At 62.6% G+C, this 19,179-nt stretch overlaps 1 protein-coding gene across 1 annotated transcript; it reads right to left on the minus strand.

Moving 5' to 3' along the window:
- Positions 1-5,035: 5,035 nt before the first annotated feature.
- Positions 5,036-17,337, minus strand: BESB_022730 (inositol polyphosphate kinase; the record flags this gene model as incomplete). The annotated part of the gene is made up of 7 exons (XM_029360975.1): positions 5,036-9,296; positions 9,857-12,241; positions 12,423-13,917; positions 14,340-14,480; positions 14,742-14,843; positions 15,397-15,463; positions 16,189-17,337. The coding sequence occupies 7 exons, from the start codon at positions 17,335-17,337 to the stop codon at positions 5,036-5,038; spliced, it is 9,600 nt and encodes a 3,199-aa protein (XP_029215790.1).
- Positions 17,338-19,179: the final 1,842 nt, after the last annotated feature.

Consider the following 19,179-nt stretch of genomic DNA (forward strand, 5'->3'; position numbering starts at 1 on the left):
CGGTCAAAGTCGAGGGAGTCCCCGCGGTGTCCGTCTCAATCCCGGCTGCTGAGCCGAGAGTCTCTGCGCCTTTCGCCGCCTTCCTGGCTTCTTCGTCTCCGTCTGCGGCCGCCCTCCTTGCCGTGCCCGCCTCTCGCGCGGCACAGGCTGCAACGGAGCAGACGCTTGTGCTGCAAAACACAAGCGCGTCTGCGTCGGTCTCCTTCGCTTCGTCCCTGACCAGCAGCGCTTTGTCGGCCTCGCCCACGTCCTCGTTTGCCTCATGCTCTTCGTCCACGAGTGCTCAGCAGCAGCTCGGCAGCGACTGCAGCGAGGGCGGTCACGGCGGAGCCCCGTCCGGCCCAGACGCGTCCGCCGCAGCAGGCACAGGGGCGCAGGCAGACGGCCAGCGTCCCAGACGACAGCAGGCAGCCACCAGCCGAGAAGACACACTGGCGGACGACACAGCAACGTGTTTCACCCCGCAGCCCTCTGCGTCACGGGCCCGGAAAACGCTCTCAAGCACGCGAGCCACGCTTCGAAAACTTACGTTCGACATGGGGCTGCCGACGCAGCCGCCGATCGCGTGGCCCACAGCGGGACGCATTGACTTTGACGATGTCTGCGTGGAGTACGGGTGAGACCGACACTAGACACGAAACTGCAGGTCGTGCGGCCGAAACTTTCCAGCGCGGGGGGCGTCTCTGTCTTCGAGTGGAACCGCATCTATCCTTGTGTATCTGCTCGTACGTACCTATCTATACAGATCGGCGTTCGCTTGTGTGGCGAGGAGCCTCAAGAAGATCTGCACAGAAAGCCCTCATTTTGTGCCGCTTCATAGGGCGCGTGGGACGTTCCTCCACGCCCGCTGCAGATGTTCTCGAGCGCCAGACGTCTCGCCGGTTGAGGAGTTCGCCTTGCGTGTTGAAGGATTTGGCTCGCGTTGTGGGCGTTGTGGGCTTTGTCGGTGCAGCCCAGGCTTGGCGCCTGCCTTGAGCCACGTGACGTTCACGATTTTCCCAGGAGAAACGGTGGCCGTGGTGGGCAGGTCAGAACTGCGGGACGGCGTTCGAATTGCTCGCGAGACATGCCTAAATCTGTATCTGTGTGTGGGCACTGAGAACCGCACGCTCGCTCCGCTTTAGTCTGCATTCCTGTGCGTCGGCTGGAAAACATTCACGCGGGTATCCGCGGCGGCTGCGCGTCATGCGAGACCTACGTATTCCGCGTCTCAACTGCAGACGGAAGACAATGTTTTTCTGTCGGATGTTGCGGCTGCGATCTGTACATCTGGGGCACGTCGTGCGCATAGGCCGTCTCTCCGGTCTGTTATCTACTCTTGCTACGTGTGCGTGTCAGGACGGGCGCCGGGAAGTCGTCTCTGCTGCTGGCCCTCGCGCGAATGGTCAATTACACAGGAAGCATAAAAATCGACGGCGTTGACACGCGCAGGGTGCCGCGGCACATTCTCCGCTCTCGCCTCGCGCTCGTCCCGCAGAGTCCAATCCTGTTTTCCGGCTCCCTGCGAAGCAACTTGGATGCAGAGAGGCTGAGGACGCCCGAGCAGATTTTTAAAATCCTGGACATGTGTAAACTGGCGAATGTCGTCCTCTCGCTTCCGGATGTGCGTCCACCACAGGCAACAAACCCGGTCTGCCGGCTCCTGACCGTAGCTCCGCAAACACCCTGAACATACGTATACATGCTTCATGCATAAAGGCATACGAGCATATTCGCGTGACTGGTGCCTGGCTTGCGTACTCCCCCCTCGTACACATGCGCATAAAAATAGACAACATATATATGCATATGCATGTTTCTAGACGTATCCCTGCCGTGGGTTTCCCCAACATATTCCATCCGCTCTGTATTAGGGTACGCTCTGCCTGACCGCTTCACCAGCACGTGGTGCGCCACGTGTTTGCACGCGATTGCCCTGCGACAATCTTCACTACTGTTATGGAAGTACTCACTCAAGCTGCCTGTGACTGCCGTCTCGGCGTCGCGCAGCCGGCATTGCTCCTGTGGGTGCTTCTCCGCTTGTCCTGCTAGGCGACCGGACGTGCGTGTGTTGCTTAAGTCGTGCTCGCTCATCTAGGAAAACGGCGCATGCGTGTGGCAGAACAAGCCCGCTAGCTCTTTGCCTGGTGTCCGCGGCAACGTGGGGCACATCCCCTAGGCGCAGGGGTGGTGACGAGGCCGCCTAATTCGAGCTGCGGTTTGCGGCGCCTCGTGGCTGCAGGGCCTCGACACCCGAATCTCGGCGCGCGGCGAATGCGCAGCTGTGGAGTTCAGAATAAAGCGGTCGCGGCGCAGCTCTACCGGTTCTCGTAAGTTTCAAACCGACGACGCCCATCCACGCTAGGCTCGCCTGCGAATATCGGTTTCTGGTGTGACGCAGTTCAGCCACCTCCGCTTGACCTTGAAGCGTCTCGGCGATATGCCTTGCCGCCGTGGTGCCGCGGCGTGCGGGCTGGGTCTCACGACCGTATAGACTTAGCTCACGCTCTCTGTTGGGCGGCGAACAATCCGGCACTCTGAGACTTCTGCGTCTAGACGATAGGAAGAGCCGACATCGAAGGATCAAAAAGCAACGTCGCTATGAACGCTTGGCTCGCACAAGCCAGGTATCTGTGGATATCTACGGTACCCGTTTTAGGTACCATTCCTGTTGTAGGTCTTTACTTTTGACTGTCTGCTCATCTTCGTCCGCGGTCTCCCCGCACCTTCCTTCAGGGTACTTGCAGCAGAGTCTCGGGCCCGCGACCGCCTTGTCGTCACCTCTAAGTCCTGCCCCTGCAAAGCCTCCCGTCGTTCCAGCGCCTCCAGTCGCTCATGACTACGCCCCTCGTCGTCTGTCTCTGTCGGCGTCCTCTTCGACTGATTCTGGCGCCTCCCCGATGCCGCCCACAGCAGGAAACTGCTGCGAGTTCGGTAGCTTCACCGTCGCCGGAAGCGAAGCCTGGCCTGTCGAATCGGCAGTATCAAGTGAAAAACGGGCATCTAAAGCTACGGGAGACTACGACAGAGGTGAAGGGAACAGCAGGCGTGGGAAAGGCGTTGAAGGCAGCCGAAACGACGATGTTCTGCCTGGAACTATCCGGTTGTCTCCCGGGCAGCAGCAGCTCTTGTGCTTCTGCAGGGCGCTGCTGCGCGGGGCACCCATCATGTGCCTGGACGAAGTGAACAGCCGATTCGATTCAGAAGTGGACGAAGACATAATCTCAAATGCTCTTCAGACCAAGCTCCGGTGAGGCAGGCAGCACCTGGACAAGCTTCAGGGGGGGGAAGGGGGCAGCACTTAGAGCACGGGAATCCGCCCCCTGAAAGCGGCCACGATATGCGCCAGCAGAGCTGAATAGATATGCGATTCTATCGAGCCGCATACTGTGTTAAAAACCGTAAATTGAGTGATGGTAAATACGTATATCGACAACGTGGGGTTGGAAACGTGTGAGGATGCGGCAGGTAGCAGAAGCCCACATGTCCTCCCCCGCGGCCATCTCCCTGACTGCATGTCCTTCCGCCTCGCAGTGTGTATGTGTGCCGTCTTGCCTGCAGGCCTTGCACCGTTCTGATGATCAGCCACAAGATGGAGCCGTTGCGGACTCTCTGCGACCGCGTGATTGCCTTCTACGCTTCGCGGGTCGTCGAAATAGGTGAACCGAGTACTCTGCTAGATAACCCGAATTCGTACTTCTACAAGCTCTATCATGCGGGCGACGCCGCGGCAGAGGCGTGCCCAAGCCCTACAGCTGCATCATCATCATCATCGAAGACGTTCTAACATCTCGGCTGAAGTGACAGGCTGCAACACGCCTGTCGCTCACTTGCCTCGATTGATTACGCGACTAGGTCTGATCGTAGGACCCAGGCTCGCCCCGTCCAGGTGCGGGAGCGTACGTGGGCGTGTGCATGCCTGCGTGTGCTTTCGAAATCAATGCAGTTCGACGCGTTCACCGCGTGACGCGGCGCGACAAATCTTTGCCAGCCTGCAGTGTGTACAGCGGCCAGCCTAACTGCTTGATGATGACATTTGTGCCCTCTCTGGGCCTGACAGCACCTATCGACTGAAAGGCGGGTTAGCTTGCCTGCTGCCTAATATACATCCCTACAGTTTTTTGTGTGCGCGCGTCGAAATATGTCTGCAGTCGCCGCAAAACTGTGTGGGCGCGACGGGACACATCTTTGAGGCTGGCCCCGGGAGTTGGCGACAGAGGTCGTCCCCCTTCACATTGCCACCCCAGCGACGTTGTAGTCTCAGCTCGCTTAGCGTCGTCCCAGACCGAAACAAGCATGTCAACGCTGACGTTCCACGCTCACGCCATCTCTATGCACATCGGTGTTTTTATTTTTATCATGACCATCTGTAGTGGAACGTCGGAGGAGTTGGTCACAACTTTGCTGACAACGGTTCTCCGCCGATGCATGCTGCAAACTGTGAAGAGGCATTCTGGCGTACGCTCCCGAATTGCTGGGAAGAACGCCCAAACTGCTTGTCAGAACGGCCGCTGCAAACAGCCTAAACGGGCCTTCATGCGAGCCAACTGCAGTCTCTGTAGTCGCGGCTTCCTGCAGTCCAGCGTTTCCGCAAGAGTTCAGACTCTTGTACCGAACGCCTCTACTGGAGGAGTCATAGAGACGGGGGACGCGTGCGCCGAGGCTCGCGACACCGCGTGAGAGTTTGCTCCATGCAATTTTCGAAAATACATGTCATCCATAGCTGAGCAGTGGCAGATGGCGCATAGGCGTGCGTGGCTTCGACTCAGTGCGCATGTTAAAAATTCTGCAGTCAGCCGCGGGCGCCGAAACTAGATGCAGACAAACGAGGTCACTCACGGCCTCCCTGGACGGCGTCACACAGCGAGGGTGTTGGATATCGACATCACGTCGGAGGAGAGACAGACACACACCCGAGACGTCTTGCGCTGAGACGGGGTGCAGGCTCTCGCGGATCGACAGAGTACGATGAGCGCGGGCGACTGGACCGCGCGTCGCTCTGTCGACCAGCGTTGTCGCTCGCCGTGCGTCTGATCCACCGGTTCGCCCGCAGCGCTCACACCTTTCTTTTCTCTTCGTCTTGCTCTCTTCGGCTGCCCTCGCGCGCCGCTCTGTCCTTGTCAGGCTGCCTTGACGCCTCCGCTGCCGCCTCAGCCTCGCTTCTCGTCAGTGTTGTGTCGGCGCCGTCGGATCTCCCCCGCCGCGGTCTGACTTCCGCATCTTCTTTCCCTGAGTGCTTTCTGACGCCCGCCGCGTCATCTCGGCCTTTCTTCGCTCTCCTAGCCTCCGCATCACCACTGTCTGCAGACGCCTCCCTCCGCGACGAACCCCCTTCACCGCCTCGTCTCACTCTGCTTCGTTTTCCTTCCCCTTCATCTCTTCGTGCCCTCTCTCGACAGCTCGCTTCGTCCTCGCTGCTCACCTCTCGCTTCCGCCCGCCTAATCCGATTCCGCTCTCGAACGTCTCCTCCCAGTCGGGCCTCTCCCTGGCGCCCCGACCGCCGGCGTGTCTCTGCATGCGTCTGTGTTCATCGGAGTCTTCATCTCCCTCGCATTCTCTCTCCCTGCGGTGCTCACGAACGTCCTCTTCGTCTCCGCCGCTTGCGGGCGCGACTCGGCTGCGTCTGTATCGACCGACTCGGCGCCGACCTGAGGATGCCGCCAGAGCCCCGCCTCCTGCGGCATGCAGCGGCGGAACTCCGCGCGGATGCAGCATCCACTCCAGGAAGGTCGGCACGGCTCCATGTCCCCCCCGCCCTTCCCACGAGGCCCCCGGAGGCGGCCACCCTGCGTAGGCGCGATCCCCTTTTCGGCCCGCGGCCTCGCGCCCCTCATCCGGCGGGAGCTCTGGCGACGCGGCGAACGGCGGAAACGCTGCCGGAGGTGGATATAGGAACCACGGAGGAATCGCGCCCGCGGCGGGGGACGAATCGAGCGAAGAGAAGTGCGCCGCGCGCCCTGCATGCAGCGACGCGCTGCTCATCCCCATGCCGAGACCAAGCCCCAGGCCCACGCGAAGTGCGGCGGCCGCGTCCAGCGAGAACGGCGCCCAGCTGGGCGGCCAGCAAGTCCAGGGCGGAGGCACGGGCCCTCCGCGTGCAGCCGCCGCGGCCCCCATCGAGGCGCGCTCTCCCCTCGGGGACGGCGTCGCGCGGCTGCCGTGCGAGACTGCGAAGTGGCTGCCTTCCTGCCCACCCTGAGGTGCCCAAGCCGATCTCGCAGCCTTCGCCTCCTCTCTGGATTTCCGCTTGTCAGACGCGCCCCTCGCCAACGCGCAAGAAGCTCGTCCTTCTGCAGACCCAGCAAGCGCCGGCGGCGGCGAGCGCCGATCTTCGCCTTGATGGCGCCACCGGTCGCCGTCGCCAGAAACCGATGAGGGGGAAGACACGAACGACACGCTCGGAGGTCCCCCCTCCGCGTCTGGTTTTCCCTCCTCTGTCGGGTCAGGCTCCTCGCCGCTCCCGCCTGCGGGGGACGCGGCAGCCACTGAGCGCCTGTCCCTGCCGCCTCCGCCCGTCCCCGAGGGTGTCCCACCGCGCCCTCGCCCAAGCCGCGGTCGCAGCGCGGCGCCCGACTGGAGCTCGTGCGCAGGGAGACCTGCCGAGTTCGCTGCGGGAACCCAGAACGGGGGGACGGGGGGCTCGCCAGCTGGTGTCGCGCGCTGGAGCGCGGCTGCGAACGGATCAGGCAGCGCCGGAGGCGAGCGGTGGGCTTCAGGGTGAAGCGAGGAAAGCGAGTGGCGCCGCGGGGCAGGCGGCAAGGACCCCAGGAGCGGCTGGTCACGCGGCTTGAGTCGCGCAGGGGCTCCATCGTGTATCATGTCTCTGCCTCGCCGTTTCGAGTGCGTTTTCCGGCGCCCGGCTTCTCGGCGCTTCGGCCGGAGACGCCTGACGGGGACAGCGGCCGCGCGCGGGCACCACAGTCTGTCTCCGTAGTCGAAGGAGTCCCCCCCCGCACCCGCCCTGGGGGCCTCTGGCGGCGCGCCGAGTGGGGGGGCCTGCGCGGCGGTGGAAGCCAGCGGCGGAAGAAAGGGGAATGGCAGCGACGGGCCGCCGCCGCGGCCGCTGTGGTGGGCATGGAGGTACGCAGACGGCGGCGAAGGCGGCGACTGCAGCGCGGGCTGGCTGTCCCCGAGGGCCGCCTCCCGGTCGCCAGCGTCCGCAGGCCCCCGGTGCTTCGCGGCTGAGCTCCGCGTCTCGGGCGAGGCGCCTGAGAAGCTCAGCACCGGGGGAGACAGCGACGTCGCGAAGGAGGAGGAGGCCGAAGAGGGACAGCTCGACGCCGGCGACGAGCACGGGGACGCCGAGGAAAACGACTGCGGGACGTGTGCAGTCGTCTGCGAGGGCCCTGGCGGGTCGTAGTAGCAAGCGTGCAGCGAGGCAGCGTCTCGATCATACAGCGGACACGCGTACGGAACCGAGGGCTGCTGCCTAGCCGAGCAAAGCGCCGGCGAAGAGCAAAAACCGGGCCGGAGCGAAGTGCTCCTCGACCGCGAGGGCGATGGCAGCTGGCTTGCCATCCACGGCGACACGGCGTACATCCACCACGGCGGAACACCAGCCGCCAGCCGCAGATCGAACGGATACCGTGACGTAGCCCCATGGCTGCCGACACTCCTGCGTTCCTCCTTGCGTCGCGCCCCTCCTTCGCGGGCCTGTTGCCCTGGGTGCTCCCGGCGGCGATGGGCGTCTCTCCCTCTCTCGCCTGCGAGCCCCCCCTGCGCCCCCGACCCCGACTCCGGCCGGCTCCCTTCTCGGCCTTCGCGGCTTCGCGCGGGCAGCCTCCTCCCCGCGTCGCAGCTTTGCCGCGTGCCTCGCGCGCCTTCGGCCTTCCCCACCGACCCTCCGCCCCGGCCTCGCGGCTCGCGGCGCAACGAGACGGACTGCGGCGAGGCGGCGTCTGGGCCTCGGTCGCGCCCCCTGCCGTCTGTCGCCCGCTCAGAGGCGGAATAGCGCCGCCACCTGGGAAGCGACGTACTGCAGTCAAACAGCACCCGATCGTCTCCGCCTTCCTCGTCGGCGGCTAAGAGCTTCTGCGAGGGCGACGGCGCAACACCGGGACTACTCGTCGTACTGCGCAGCGACCGCGAGCCGTCGCGTCGGCTGGCTAGCTCTCGTTTCGTCTCGCGTCCTCTCAGGGCGCCGCTGCAGACGGCCCGCCCCCCACACCTTCCAGCCTCTTCCGGAAGCCGCTCGTCGCTGGTTCCCCGCGCAGAATCTCCCTCTTCTTCTTCTTCATGTAGAGGAAATACGCCTGAGGCATCGCTCGACAGGTCGGACTCTGAAAGTCTCTCGCCTTGCTCCCACTGCCGAGGCACTCGTCGGCCGGCAGAGCGAAGCCGCGCCGCAAGGCCTTGCGCGGCTGGCAGCGCCTGTGCCCCCCCTCCCTCTCGGTCGCCGTCTTCTGCGGCGCCCGCCTGTGGCAGTCGCTCGCGGCTTCGTCGGCTCGCTAAAGGCGCGGCGGCAACGACACGGTTCGTATCATCACGCCGCGTATCGCCTCCGCGAAGCAGCGACAACCGCGAAGCGTGCGAGTCCCTTCCCGCCGCCCCGCGGGCCGTCCCCTCCTGCAAGCCCCGGATCTGCTGCCGCCCATTGCGGTCTCTGGAGGTTCTGAGAGCCGCCGACGACGACAGCTCTGCATTCTTCCGCTGCTCGGCGGCTGTCCGCGTCCTCTCACAAGACGCCTCCTCGTCGTCCCGCCCCCTCGAGAGCCGAGAAGGCCCTCTCCCTCCAGCTCCCGCCGCCAACTTGGCGCCCCCCCGCGCCTTCCGCGCGGTGCCCTGTGCGGCCCTGGAGGCTCCGGCGGCGGCCCTGTGTCCCCCGCGGCGCTTCGCCAGGTCGTCCCCGGCGTCGTAGCCCGCGTCGTCGTGCGAGGCGGCTGTGGGCGGCGCCTGGAGCTCCTCTTCGTCTCCGGAAGAAAAGGAGGACGAAAATCCAGAGTCCGTCGAGCACCTGAATCGCATGCGCGTCCTGTCGCCCCCCCACGCCGATCCGGCTGAAGACATCGACCCCGATCGCGACCTCGCGTCGTCCGCTGTCGCGTGACCGCGCGTCTCAGCGGGCTCTTCGGTGCGGCGTCCTCCTTCCTCCACTCCCTCCTCTTCCTCGCTGGAGTAGGAACTGCTTTCGAAGTCGCTCGACGCCGAGCTGCCCAAGACGCTCACGTAGCCATACACGGACTGCATCAGGTTTGCGCGCCCCGAGCTCACCAGCGTCGCGTAGAGGCCCGCGGGGAAACCAACCCAATCGCAGTGAGGCATGAAAGAGACTCGCCTGTCGTTCAGCCGCCGCAAATTCGGCGCCGACAGCGAGCGCCTGAACAGACCAAACGCACACGAAGCGACACCCAGGCTGACTCCAGGGACACACACCACTGAAGCATAGCGGCTCGGCTCTATGTCTATACTAAACCAACAGTTATGATACCTACAGCTTTCAAGCAAATATGATTACGGTGGCATTGAATTCCAACACTTTTAGCTGTCTTCAGCACTCCAGTGGGGTACAGACAAGAATTATGCAGATATATGTAAATATATAGGTATAAATAGACGTTTACATATACATATATACATATGTATATATGGGTAAACATGGGCATGCGCGTGCGGCGGCGGAAGTGCGTGTCCCACGTGTCTCCAAGCACAAGATCATACAGCCACGTACGAGAAACCCCATTTCCACAAGAGTCTACTCCATACCGCAGAGGAAGACCAGACTTACGCATGCCTGAAATCACACAACTGTATCTACAATATATATATATATAAACGTATATATATATTTACGTAGGGACGGAGGCAACGCGGTGGCGGACGCCGCCTACGCCTGGTGCCTTGCCAAGCCACGCGCAGGCATCATCAACATGGACTGACCTGAACAGCGCAGTGGGCGCGAAAGAGCCCATTCCGCCGTGACTCGCTTCGGCTCCGGGTAGGGCACTCGGCGAATACTCGACTTCCTGGGCGACAGCCGGAAAGGAGAGAAGAAGGCTCGGCCCTGCCGCCCGCGGACTCGCTAGAGAGCGCGACGCAGGCGAAGTCAGGGAAGCCGCCACGGAGGACGAATGCGTCGAGAGTGGCGACGCAGCACCGGCGTGCTGCACAACAAAGGCCGGGGGGGAGCGCGCGGATCCACACGACGGATCCGCTAGTTGCGATGCGAGAGGCGTACGCGCCTCAAAAAGACTCAAGGGCGTTCCACCGCGTCTTCCTGTCTCCTGCGCCGCGACCGCGGCCTGATCTGCCCTCTGGTCAGTCTTTTCGCGTTGCCGTTCGCCCCCTGCCCCGCTCCAGGCCGCCTCGCCCTCGGCTGCTCCCCCCCGCGACTCCCAGAGGCGGTGCGGCGACGCCGCCGGAGCCCGTCGGCTTCTCCCGTCGCGCGCCTCAGTTATCCCGTCAGCCTCCGCGGCTGTGCGATCGCGTTCATTCTGGACCTCGGCTGCCTCGCAGCCTCCGCCAGCCTCCTCACCGTCGCGCGGTCGCGTCGCACCGGGCACCTGGGAGTCTGCTTTGCATTTCGGCAGTGGGGAGGTCGCCTGGCCTTCCTGAGGCGCGCGCGAGACAGCTCCAGCTCTCGCAGGTGTCTCCTCGCGAACCTGTCCTTCTCGCGGGGGGTACCCACGCTCCCACGCAAGCTGCGACGCCAAATGCGGAGTAGACGGCGCTTCGTTTGGCGCCTGGCGACTCGAAAGCGTCTCGTCGCGCCTCTGAGGCGCTGCTTCACGCTCGCCATCGAGCCGCGTCTGCGCTCCTTGGGCCTGCGGTGCGCGTGCGGCCGCGAAGGCATCCAGCGCCGCCGCCCAACCACGACTTGGCTCATTGTTGCGCGGACGCTCTTCGGCGAGTGTGTCGCTCTCCGTGCACACTCGCTGGTGTCCTAGACTGGCTTCACTCTCGTCTCCTCTACAGCCTTTGGTCGTCCCTTCCTCGCCTTCCCCTCGCTCGGCGCCCGCGACTGCCTGGCGCCCCAGGGCCCCGCTCGCCTTCCTCCACTTGAGCCCTTCCGGCTCCGACGCGAGTGCGGCGGCGTCTCCCCGTTCGTCTCCTGTCGCATTGGTGTCGGGCGCGATCCCCGCGGTCGCCGCGGATTCGCCGGCGGCAACCACCGGCGCCTCGGCCCTCTCGGCTTCAGCAACGCGCGGCTCAGCTCGTCCTTCGTGAGCGCGGTACTTCGTCTTCGTCTCGATGTCAGGACTCTGCTCCCTCTCTTGGGGATCGCTGGGTGCCACTCGAACCGCTTTCGCCTCTCGCGTCCACCCCCAGTCGGCCTCGCCTTCCGTCGCAGCCGTCGCCTGACCCGGAGAAAGTCGCGTGCGCTCTTCAGCCGCACGGCGGCTCGCTGCTTCCTCCGCTTCGCGCGCTTCGCTGGGGGGAGCTGCGCGGCTGCGCTCCCCCGCGCAGCGTGTGTCGGCTCTCTCAGCAGGGACAGGAATGTCGCCTGCGCCGCCCGACCTCTTTTCCACGTGCCCTCTGTGCTGTTGGCCGCTTTCTTCCCCTGTTTGCTTTTCGGCAACGGCGCGGTGCGGCGGCTGCCTCCGCGGCTCCGCATGCGTCGTCTCCCCCTCGGCACCGGGTGTACGTACAGCGCCGTCTTGCCCACCCGATCGCGCGTGGGCTGCGTCGCGGCTGTGCGTTTCCAAAATGGACAGAAGCTCTCTCTCTGGTCGGTAAAAGATCGAAATCGCAGGCGACGCCGTGGGCGAAACCGATCGCGCAGCCGGGGACCCAGCGACTCTGAATGCCGTCCCAGACGAACCCGGCGCAGCCTCTGGTTCTGCAAAAACGTCCGCCTCCGCCGGAGGCGGCGGCGCCGGGCGACTCTCCTCATCGCTCGCGTCGAAAACGTAAGGAGGGGCAGCCGCGCTCTCCGATGCCACGCGCGAAGACGCCGAGAAGGCGTCACCCGACGGCGCAAGTTCCGCAGGCGACGGAGATGGCAGACGCGATGCAGCCGCTTCGGGCACCTCGAGGGTCGGCGCGGCTGCGTCGAGCCTCCGCCGAGGCGGCAAGGGCGAGGGTTCGCTCTTCTTCCTCCAGCAAAGCCCTCCTCCCACTCCGGCGGCCCCTTGCCGAAGGCAGGCGCCGCTTTCGAAGGCCCTGTCGCGCCTCCGGCGTCTCTGTCTGCCGGTTGCCGCTCCCCTCGCAAGGCGTCGTCGGTGCGCGGATTCGCGCGTCGCCTCGCCGCGAGTTGCAGCCGCGGCTGCGCGCATTGAGAAGGACTGGGGGGGGGGGCTGGCGTCTCTCGCGTTGAGCGGCTTTCTTGGAATACGCGATTGAGACATTTTGATCGCTAGGCGAGGAAGACGATGAGCACGCAAAGGGGTCGGGACCCGCCTTGACATCCTCCAAAAAGCACGCCGGCCTGCGATCCGGGGCCGCGCGCCTCCGCTCCTGCGGGCGCAAGTGCACAGAGACCCTCCGCGCAGCGATGCCGGCGTACCCCATCAGTTCCGGCATGCGCGACCTGTCCGATGGGGAAGCGGAAACGTGTGCGCTTGGTGGGGGGAGAGGCGTTGCCGCTCCAGAGCGCGCCGCCGCGGGTCTCGGTCCACGTGCAGAGGGCGTGGTGCCGCCAACACCGGGAGGCGCCGCCCCGCTGACCTTCGGCGTGCACACGTCGCCCTGTGGAGGATCTCGCTCGACATCCTTGTCACCACGTCGTCGTGCGCGCGCCGCGTAGAGCTGCAAATAGCTGTGCACTCTCTCGGTTTCACTTGTAGCGGCTGACTGGCGCGATGCCGGCGAGCGCGTTGGGATCCTCTCCTCATAGACCTCTGCTTTCCGCGACCACACCTCGCTCCGCGCAACTTCGTCACACCCCTCTCGACCCCACGTGTCGCTCTCTGACGCAGCGAGCGCGCTGCTGCGTCTGCCTGGAGGCGTTTCGATATCGGCCGGATGAGGCAGAGGCGCCTCTCTTTGAGAGGGCAACCTGGGACGTAGCTCGACGACAGGACCGCAGGAACTCGGCGAAGTCGCCGGTTCAGTCCTCGCCTGCACGGGCGGCTGATGTACACGTACAGCGGACGAGTCGGGTGTGCGTCCCGACCGGCGCTTTTCCCGCCTGTCATACGCTGGCACGTTCGCTGTGAACGGGGCCCCCGAGGTGTAGCCTTCTTGTTCCACCGAGGCTTCGTGGCTTCTGTCCTTCTCACGGAGCCCGTGCTCGCTGCGATGCTTGCTGTCTTGCCGCAAAGACGATGCTGCTTCCTGCCTCCTCGACTGCTTGGCTAGTGCGACATCCTCCGCTCTTCGGTCCAGCACCGCGTCCCTTCCATCTACTTGCTCGTCCTCCCCGTTCTCCTCGTCGTGACGTCCCCTGGCCTCATGAGACCTTCTGACGCGCTCCGCTGTCGACAACGGCCTCCTGCTGTAGCTAAAGCTGCTGCTGCTACTCTGACTGCTGCCGCTGCGCAACTTCCGCGTTCCGCTTATCTTCGGGTCCTCCGCCTCTCTGTCCTTCGTCGCCGGCGAGGCACCGGCGGGCACCTCGGATTTCCAGCTTACCGGCGGCCCCCCGCCTGGAGTCAGCAGCTCGCCCGTGCGGCGTCGGGTGAGAGCAGGCAGCCTGCAGGCATCGTCGGCCTTCGTGTGACCTCCCGCCGCTGTGCTGTGGGTTTCGGGACCGTCGCGCCGCGCCCGCTCCGGGTCTCGCGCGCCCGTCGTTCCCTGACTTCGCGAGGAACCGCTCGCCTGCGTCGACGGCGTCGCAGCGGACACGGCTGCGGGCGACACCGAGGCGGCGGATAGCGATGCCGCTGACAGACACAGCGCCGCCTTCGTCGCCGCCGAGGACGGCTGCGGCGACGAAGGCCACGGCGGGGGCTGCATGCAGGCGTCCGGGGGGCCGGCAGCCACGTACGTCAGCAGCGCATGCAGGCCGCCAATCAGGTTTCGGAGCCCAAAAAGATACTCTTCGTCCGGCGCGGGGTTGTCTGCGAGGTGCACATGCACGCGCGCCTCACAAACATGACCCGTCATCTTTGAAGGAACTTACGAACCCGTGTGGCTTCCTCAGCCCTCCCACGGCGAGCCGCGACGACGTCCAGCACGCCAGCAGATCTGCACACACTGTATTCCGAACCTCTGTTCTAATATATATTTGTATATATACAGATACATATATATACATTATCTACATACATTTATACACGTGTGCATGTATACGTAGAGAGGCCACGGGAGCAATCCAAGCAGCCGATGCCGCGACACACGTGTGACTATGCATATGCGCAGGTAGACATGCGCCAGGAGAAGATGAGCGTGTGGAATACATGCAGGCAACGCCAGCGCGCAATCTGCAGGCGCCCAGGTCTCCGCCGCGCAGACGAAAGGGGCGAGCCGACGCGAAACGCACCTCTGAGGTAGATTGTGTTGGCGAAGTCGATCATGCGAATGTCGAGCGAGTTCTTCCGCTCCTCCGGGTCACACAGGCCGCCGTCGTAAACCAGGAGAAGCGAGGAAGACCAAAAGCGGTAGTGCTTCAGCTGCGCAACGCCTGCACACAGAACCAGAAACCGCAACGCGCAGAGGTCCGCATGGAGGCCCTCCTCGCCGAGCGCCGAAGAGAGGCATGTCTGACGGCGGCGACGCGAGGCTGCATATGTGACAGGCGGCGCCACTGAGAAACCTCCCACTCAAGAAGAGGGCAAAGGAGCGGGGGCCAAACGAGAAACGACACTTGAGCCACAGCGAGCGAACGCTCATGAGAACGGAAAAGGCTCACACCACGCATGCATGGGTGCCTCTCGCCACTTACAGCTGTAAAACATGTCGAGCTTCTCGAGCAGGACGGGTATCAACTCCACATAGAGCGTGGAGCCGTTCCAGAACCACTGCCTAATCGCGTTGGGGACTTTCTCTGCAGGCAACGCGCCGGCGCATAACGCAGCCAAGCCCCGATGAGGCGACAGGCTAAAAGTAAACACGCGCACAGCATGCGTGATCTCACATCCGAGGCAGCCTGCGCTCGCCGCCGCTCACGCTCCCAGTGGCGGCGCGCCTCTCTCTCTCTCGCGCGCGCGACGGAAAGTCCCACACTGACTAGTCTCGAAAAGGTACAGTTCCGTTTCGACTTTGTCTGCATCTCATGACCGGAGTCGTCTTCAGTACTCTCTGAGGTGTAATATCAGACGCATTTAATGCGGAGACGACACGGCATTCTTTAGTAAAAGGCGAAAGATTGATGCGTTCTGTCGTAACCGCTGCGAGTGGCTGGGAGGCGCGACACACGACACCGCGGAGGCGGCCAGAGAAACCCCAACCCCACAGAAGAGCAATAGCCGACCGGGAGAGGGCAGTGAGCCAAAGGGAATCGAAGAGAATCGAAGGGCGCAGCTTTGAACCCTGAACCCTCAACCCTGGTGACAAGCTTCTTCGCCGGTCAGTGCGCAGGATGCCTCGCTAAAACTGACCTTTGGTGAGCTTCCGGCCCCAGTACTTGTCCCGGTAGCACAGCGTGTCGGTCTTCTTGTTGTAGTACTGCAGACGCCGCAGTGGAGCACACGCGGACGCGCGCAAAGCCTCGAACCGAGAAGCCCGCGGAAAAGCAAACCATTAGAGGCAGCACGCACAGGTACGCAGCGCAACCATTGCGGCGCCTCGCGAAAACGACGCGGAAACGGCTACGGAGCTGCGGGCGATTTACAGCACGTTCTATTGATTCATAGCGAATATCTACACGCATACATATATATACATATATATCTAGACATATGTATATATATATATATATATATATATATATATATATATATATATATATATATATATATATATGTCTAGGTATGCCTATACATATGTGCGCGAGTGCGTCGCAGGGAACAACCGCTCAGAAAAGCTCTCGAAGGAGGTATATGAGCACGCGTGGTTGCACGCGGGCAGACAGCCCACGCTTCATATCGTACCTGAATGGTACTTTTTAGCATATTATGCGGTGTTACAAGTAATCCCATCCACAACCGGTGGTTTGTTGGTATTTATGTTATCAAGGATGGCGGTGCCTGTCTAGTGAGACAGGCACCGCCATCCTCAGGCAAAACGTCCACGGCCACACATATTCGTACGTCGAGTTCTTTACGATTGAGCGAAACTTCATTTACGTGTCTGCCCAAGTTATCGATCTTGGTATTTGGACATGATTCCTGACTTATTTCGTAAGATTAGAACTGGTGTATGCCTGGTGCAGCGAGTGCTGGCGTGTTTACCTGGCAGCCGCAGAGACGAAAGCCGAGCTCGTGGCTTGTGGTTTTCAGGCTTTTTTCGAGTTGCCGTTTCTCTTTTTCGGGCGAAGCACCGACTTTCCGCTGGCGCTTTCCCATCTTGATGTCCAACACGCACGGCTTCTTGAAGCCGTAGACCAAGTCCTCGAGCACGATGTGCCGCAGCTGGCCGCTCACTGTCGAGCCTCGCTCCGACTTCACCGCAGAGGAAGCGGCAGCAGACGACGCTGAAGACGCAGAGGACGACGAAGAGGAAGAAGACAGCGATGCAGAAGAAGCAGGAGATGACGAAGAAGCAGAAGCCGACGATGAAGCTGAGGTCGCAGACGCTAAGGGGGACGAGGGGGCCGGTATAGCAGGTTCCGAGGAAGCCTGAGCGTAGAGAGAGCTTGGCGCGCAACTGCTTGGGCGCGAGAGGAGGGAGGAAACTTCTGAAGACGAAGGAAGCGGCGAAGTCAGCGACCATTGCAAGCCGGTAAGGAGCGCGTCGTTGTCGCGCTCCGCGAGCGCCTTCAGAGGCTCGAACGCACAGCCATGGTCTGTGGCTCGCCTGTGATCATCGCGATGATTCGTCGAGCGCTTTCGCGACTCGCCGCCTCCGTCCTCGACGGGCTCAGCCGAGCCACAACCCGACCCGACAGCTGACTGGCTGCCTTTTCCGCCGGCCGCAGCCTCCCACTGCCGCGCCGCCGCAGGCGTCCTGCTCACCTGCAGCTCTTGATCCCCAGGCGCAGCGGCCTCAGCCCTTCTCCCTTGCTCGGCGGCGCCCGCAGCCTCGCGCGGCCTCTCTGAGCTGCCCTTCGTCGCGGCAGCCGCCGCAGAGGGCGCTGCGGAGGCGGCGGCGACGGGTTCGTTGCTGTCAGGGAGCGGCGTGCGGATCGCGCCCGGGGGATCCTCAACTTTTTGGAATTCCGCGCGGAGACAGACCTCTGTGACGCCGTAGTAGTGCGGGACGAACTTTTTCAAAATGTGGAGAGGCCCGGACTCGGCGTTCGAGGCTCCCAGGGCGGAGAGCTTCTCGTAGAAGCGATACTCATTTTCAATCAGAGGCTTGTAGACCTTCGAGGAGTCCCGCGGCTTCATCAAGCGCGAGTGCCCACCGACCTGGTGCCTGTACGCCTCGATGATATTCATGGCGGAGAGGGGGAAGGAGGCGCATGGCGACACAGCGAAGGATTGACGCGGAGCGCGCAAGCAGCGGCAGACGAAGAGGCAAAGGGCTCAGGGGCTGAGAAGGACGCCGCGTGACGCAACGCCTAGCCCTGCGGGAGGGCGGCAACCAGACGATGCCCAGACAGAGGGCCGGCAGAAACCGAGGTGAACGGCGCCGTCAGAGGCCAGGCACTGCCGAGCACGAGAAAAGGGGAACAGCACGACGCGCTGAAGAGACTCTCAGACACAAAATGCGTCGAGGCACCGTAACCCTAAGAGGGACCAAAGCGAGGCAAACGAAAGAGCTCATGCCAAAGGCCGCAGTGAGAGAACAGACAAATGTCATGGGGCCATCATGCCCGGGAGGGAATGAACGCTTATGCGGCTTTCTCAAGTCCCGCAAAAGGCGAGAGAGCAGCGGAATTAGCAGACGAGGAAAAAGACGTTCAATTGTGCCTCCGCAAACGTACGGCGTCGGCGTGTTCCGCCGGGGTCGCAGAGACTGACGCGGGGACGACTACAATGGAAGCGGAAAACAGTCAACACACAACGACAAGCACGTACGTGGTCAGACTGGGTACACCAAGAGGCAAGCAGAGTCTGCAGACGACCGGGCGGTGCTCTTCATCACCAGCGCTGCAGTGTACGTACACCGTGGGCGTATCACATTCTCCGTTTCTTGCCAGCCAGCTCTGACAGGAAGCCACAAAAGCGGGAACCGTGTCGCTGCACGAAAAACAGCACGCGCCGTTGTAAAATCTGATAGCTGGGAAGTGGCAGCCGAGGCGTGCAAGGAAATAGACTCTGAGCGGCGCCGGTAGTAAAGGAAAGGCACTCACGCCGTCGCGGGTTCGTATGTCATACGGCGTTTCCCCGATGACGCGCCAGCAGACACGAGCGACTTGCCGAGATAGACAGGAGGATACGCAGCTGTTCGAATTCTTCTACGTGTTCGGCCCCAGTCATTCCGAGCATTTCCATGCTCAGTGTCAAGTTCAGCGCGTCTCTCAGAAAGGGCATAACCTGAACTCAACAAAATCGTTGAGCGCCCGACGCGCCTGGGCAGGAGACAGAGCAGACGTGCTCATTGCAGTACCGTGAAAGTGGAGGCGATAACTGCCAAAACAATCGACGAGCGTGACAACAACGAAAGACCTACGCATCAATCTGCCGGGATGAAATTCAGCGGTGCATTGGCGTTACTTCGACCCCTCGTCCCCGAAGAGAGAAAAAAATCAAGCCACGTTCCACGAAGAAGGGCGCCGCACTAGGGAAAGTGCACTGAAGTGGCGAGTAGTTGAGAGGCGGGCAGGCTGCTGACAAAAAACGGAGTTTCTTCGAGTCGGAGTGCGCACCATAAAGTGCGCTTTAGCTGGAAAGACACAGAGAACGGCTTTGCAGAAGCGGCGAAAGCGTCACAAGTTTTTTTGAGGTGTCGCCTACCGAACGACTGGAAGGCGGCGAGACGGACGACAGAGGGGACCCTGTTGCGAGACCAGCGTTGACTCTCTGCGAAAAAGTCACCCGGGCATGCGCGAAGAAACCATGCATGTGCGTGCAAGGTTACGTGCTGTCGCTCCCGCTACGTTCCAACCGACACAACTGCGCGGAACGAGAGAGTAGCGGGTAGAGCCAGACAAACAGATTGAAAGGCCGAATTGTACGGTGGAACGCGATTCATTCATTCAAAGGAACCGGCCCTGGCGCGTGGCACTGCAAGAAGAACGCGCGGAAAATCGCCGACAATCGACACCCGGGCACGCACCGAGGTCCCCACCCAGACACGCCCCCCTGCGGAGGATTCCTTCGAACGCGCAGCACCGT

The sequence above is a fragment of the Besnoitia besnoiti genome, chromosome XII, assembly GCF_002563875.1.
Source record: "Besnoitia besnoiti strain Bb-Ger1 chromosome XII, whole genome shotgun sequence".
Taxonomy (NCBI): Eukaryota; Apicomplexa; class Conoidasida; order Eucoccidiorida; family Sarcocystidae; genus Besnoitia; species Besnoitia besnoiti.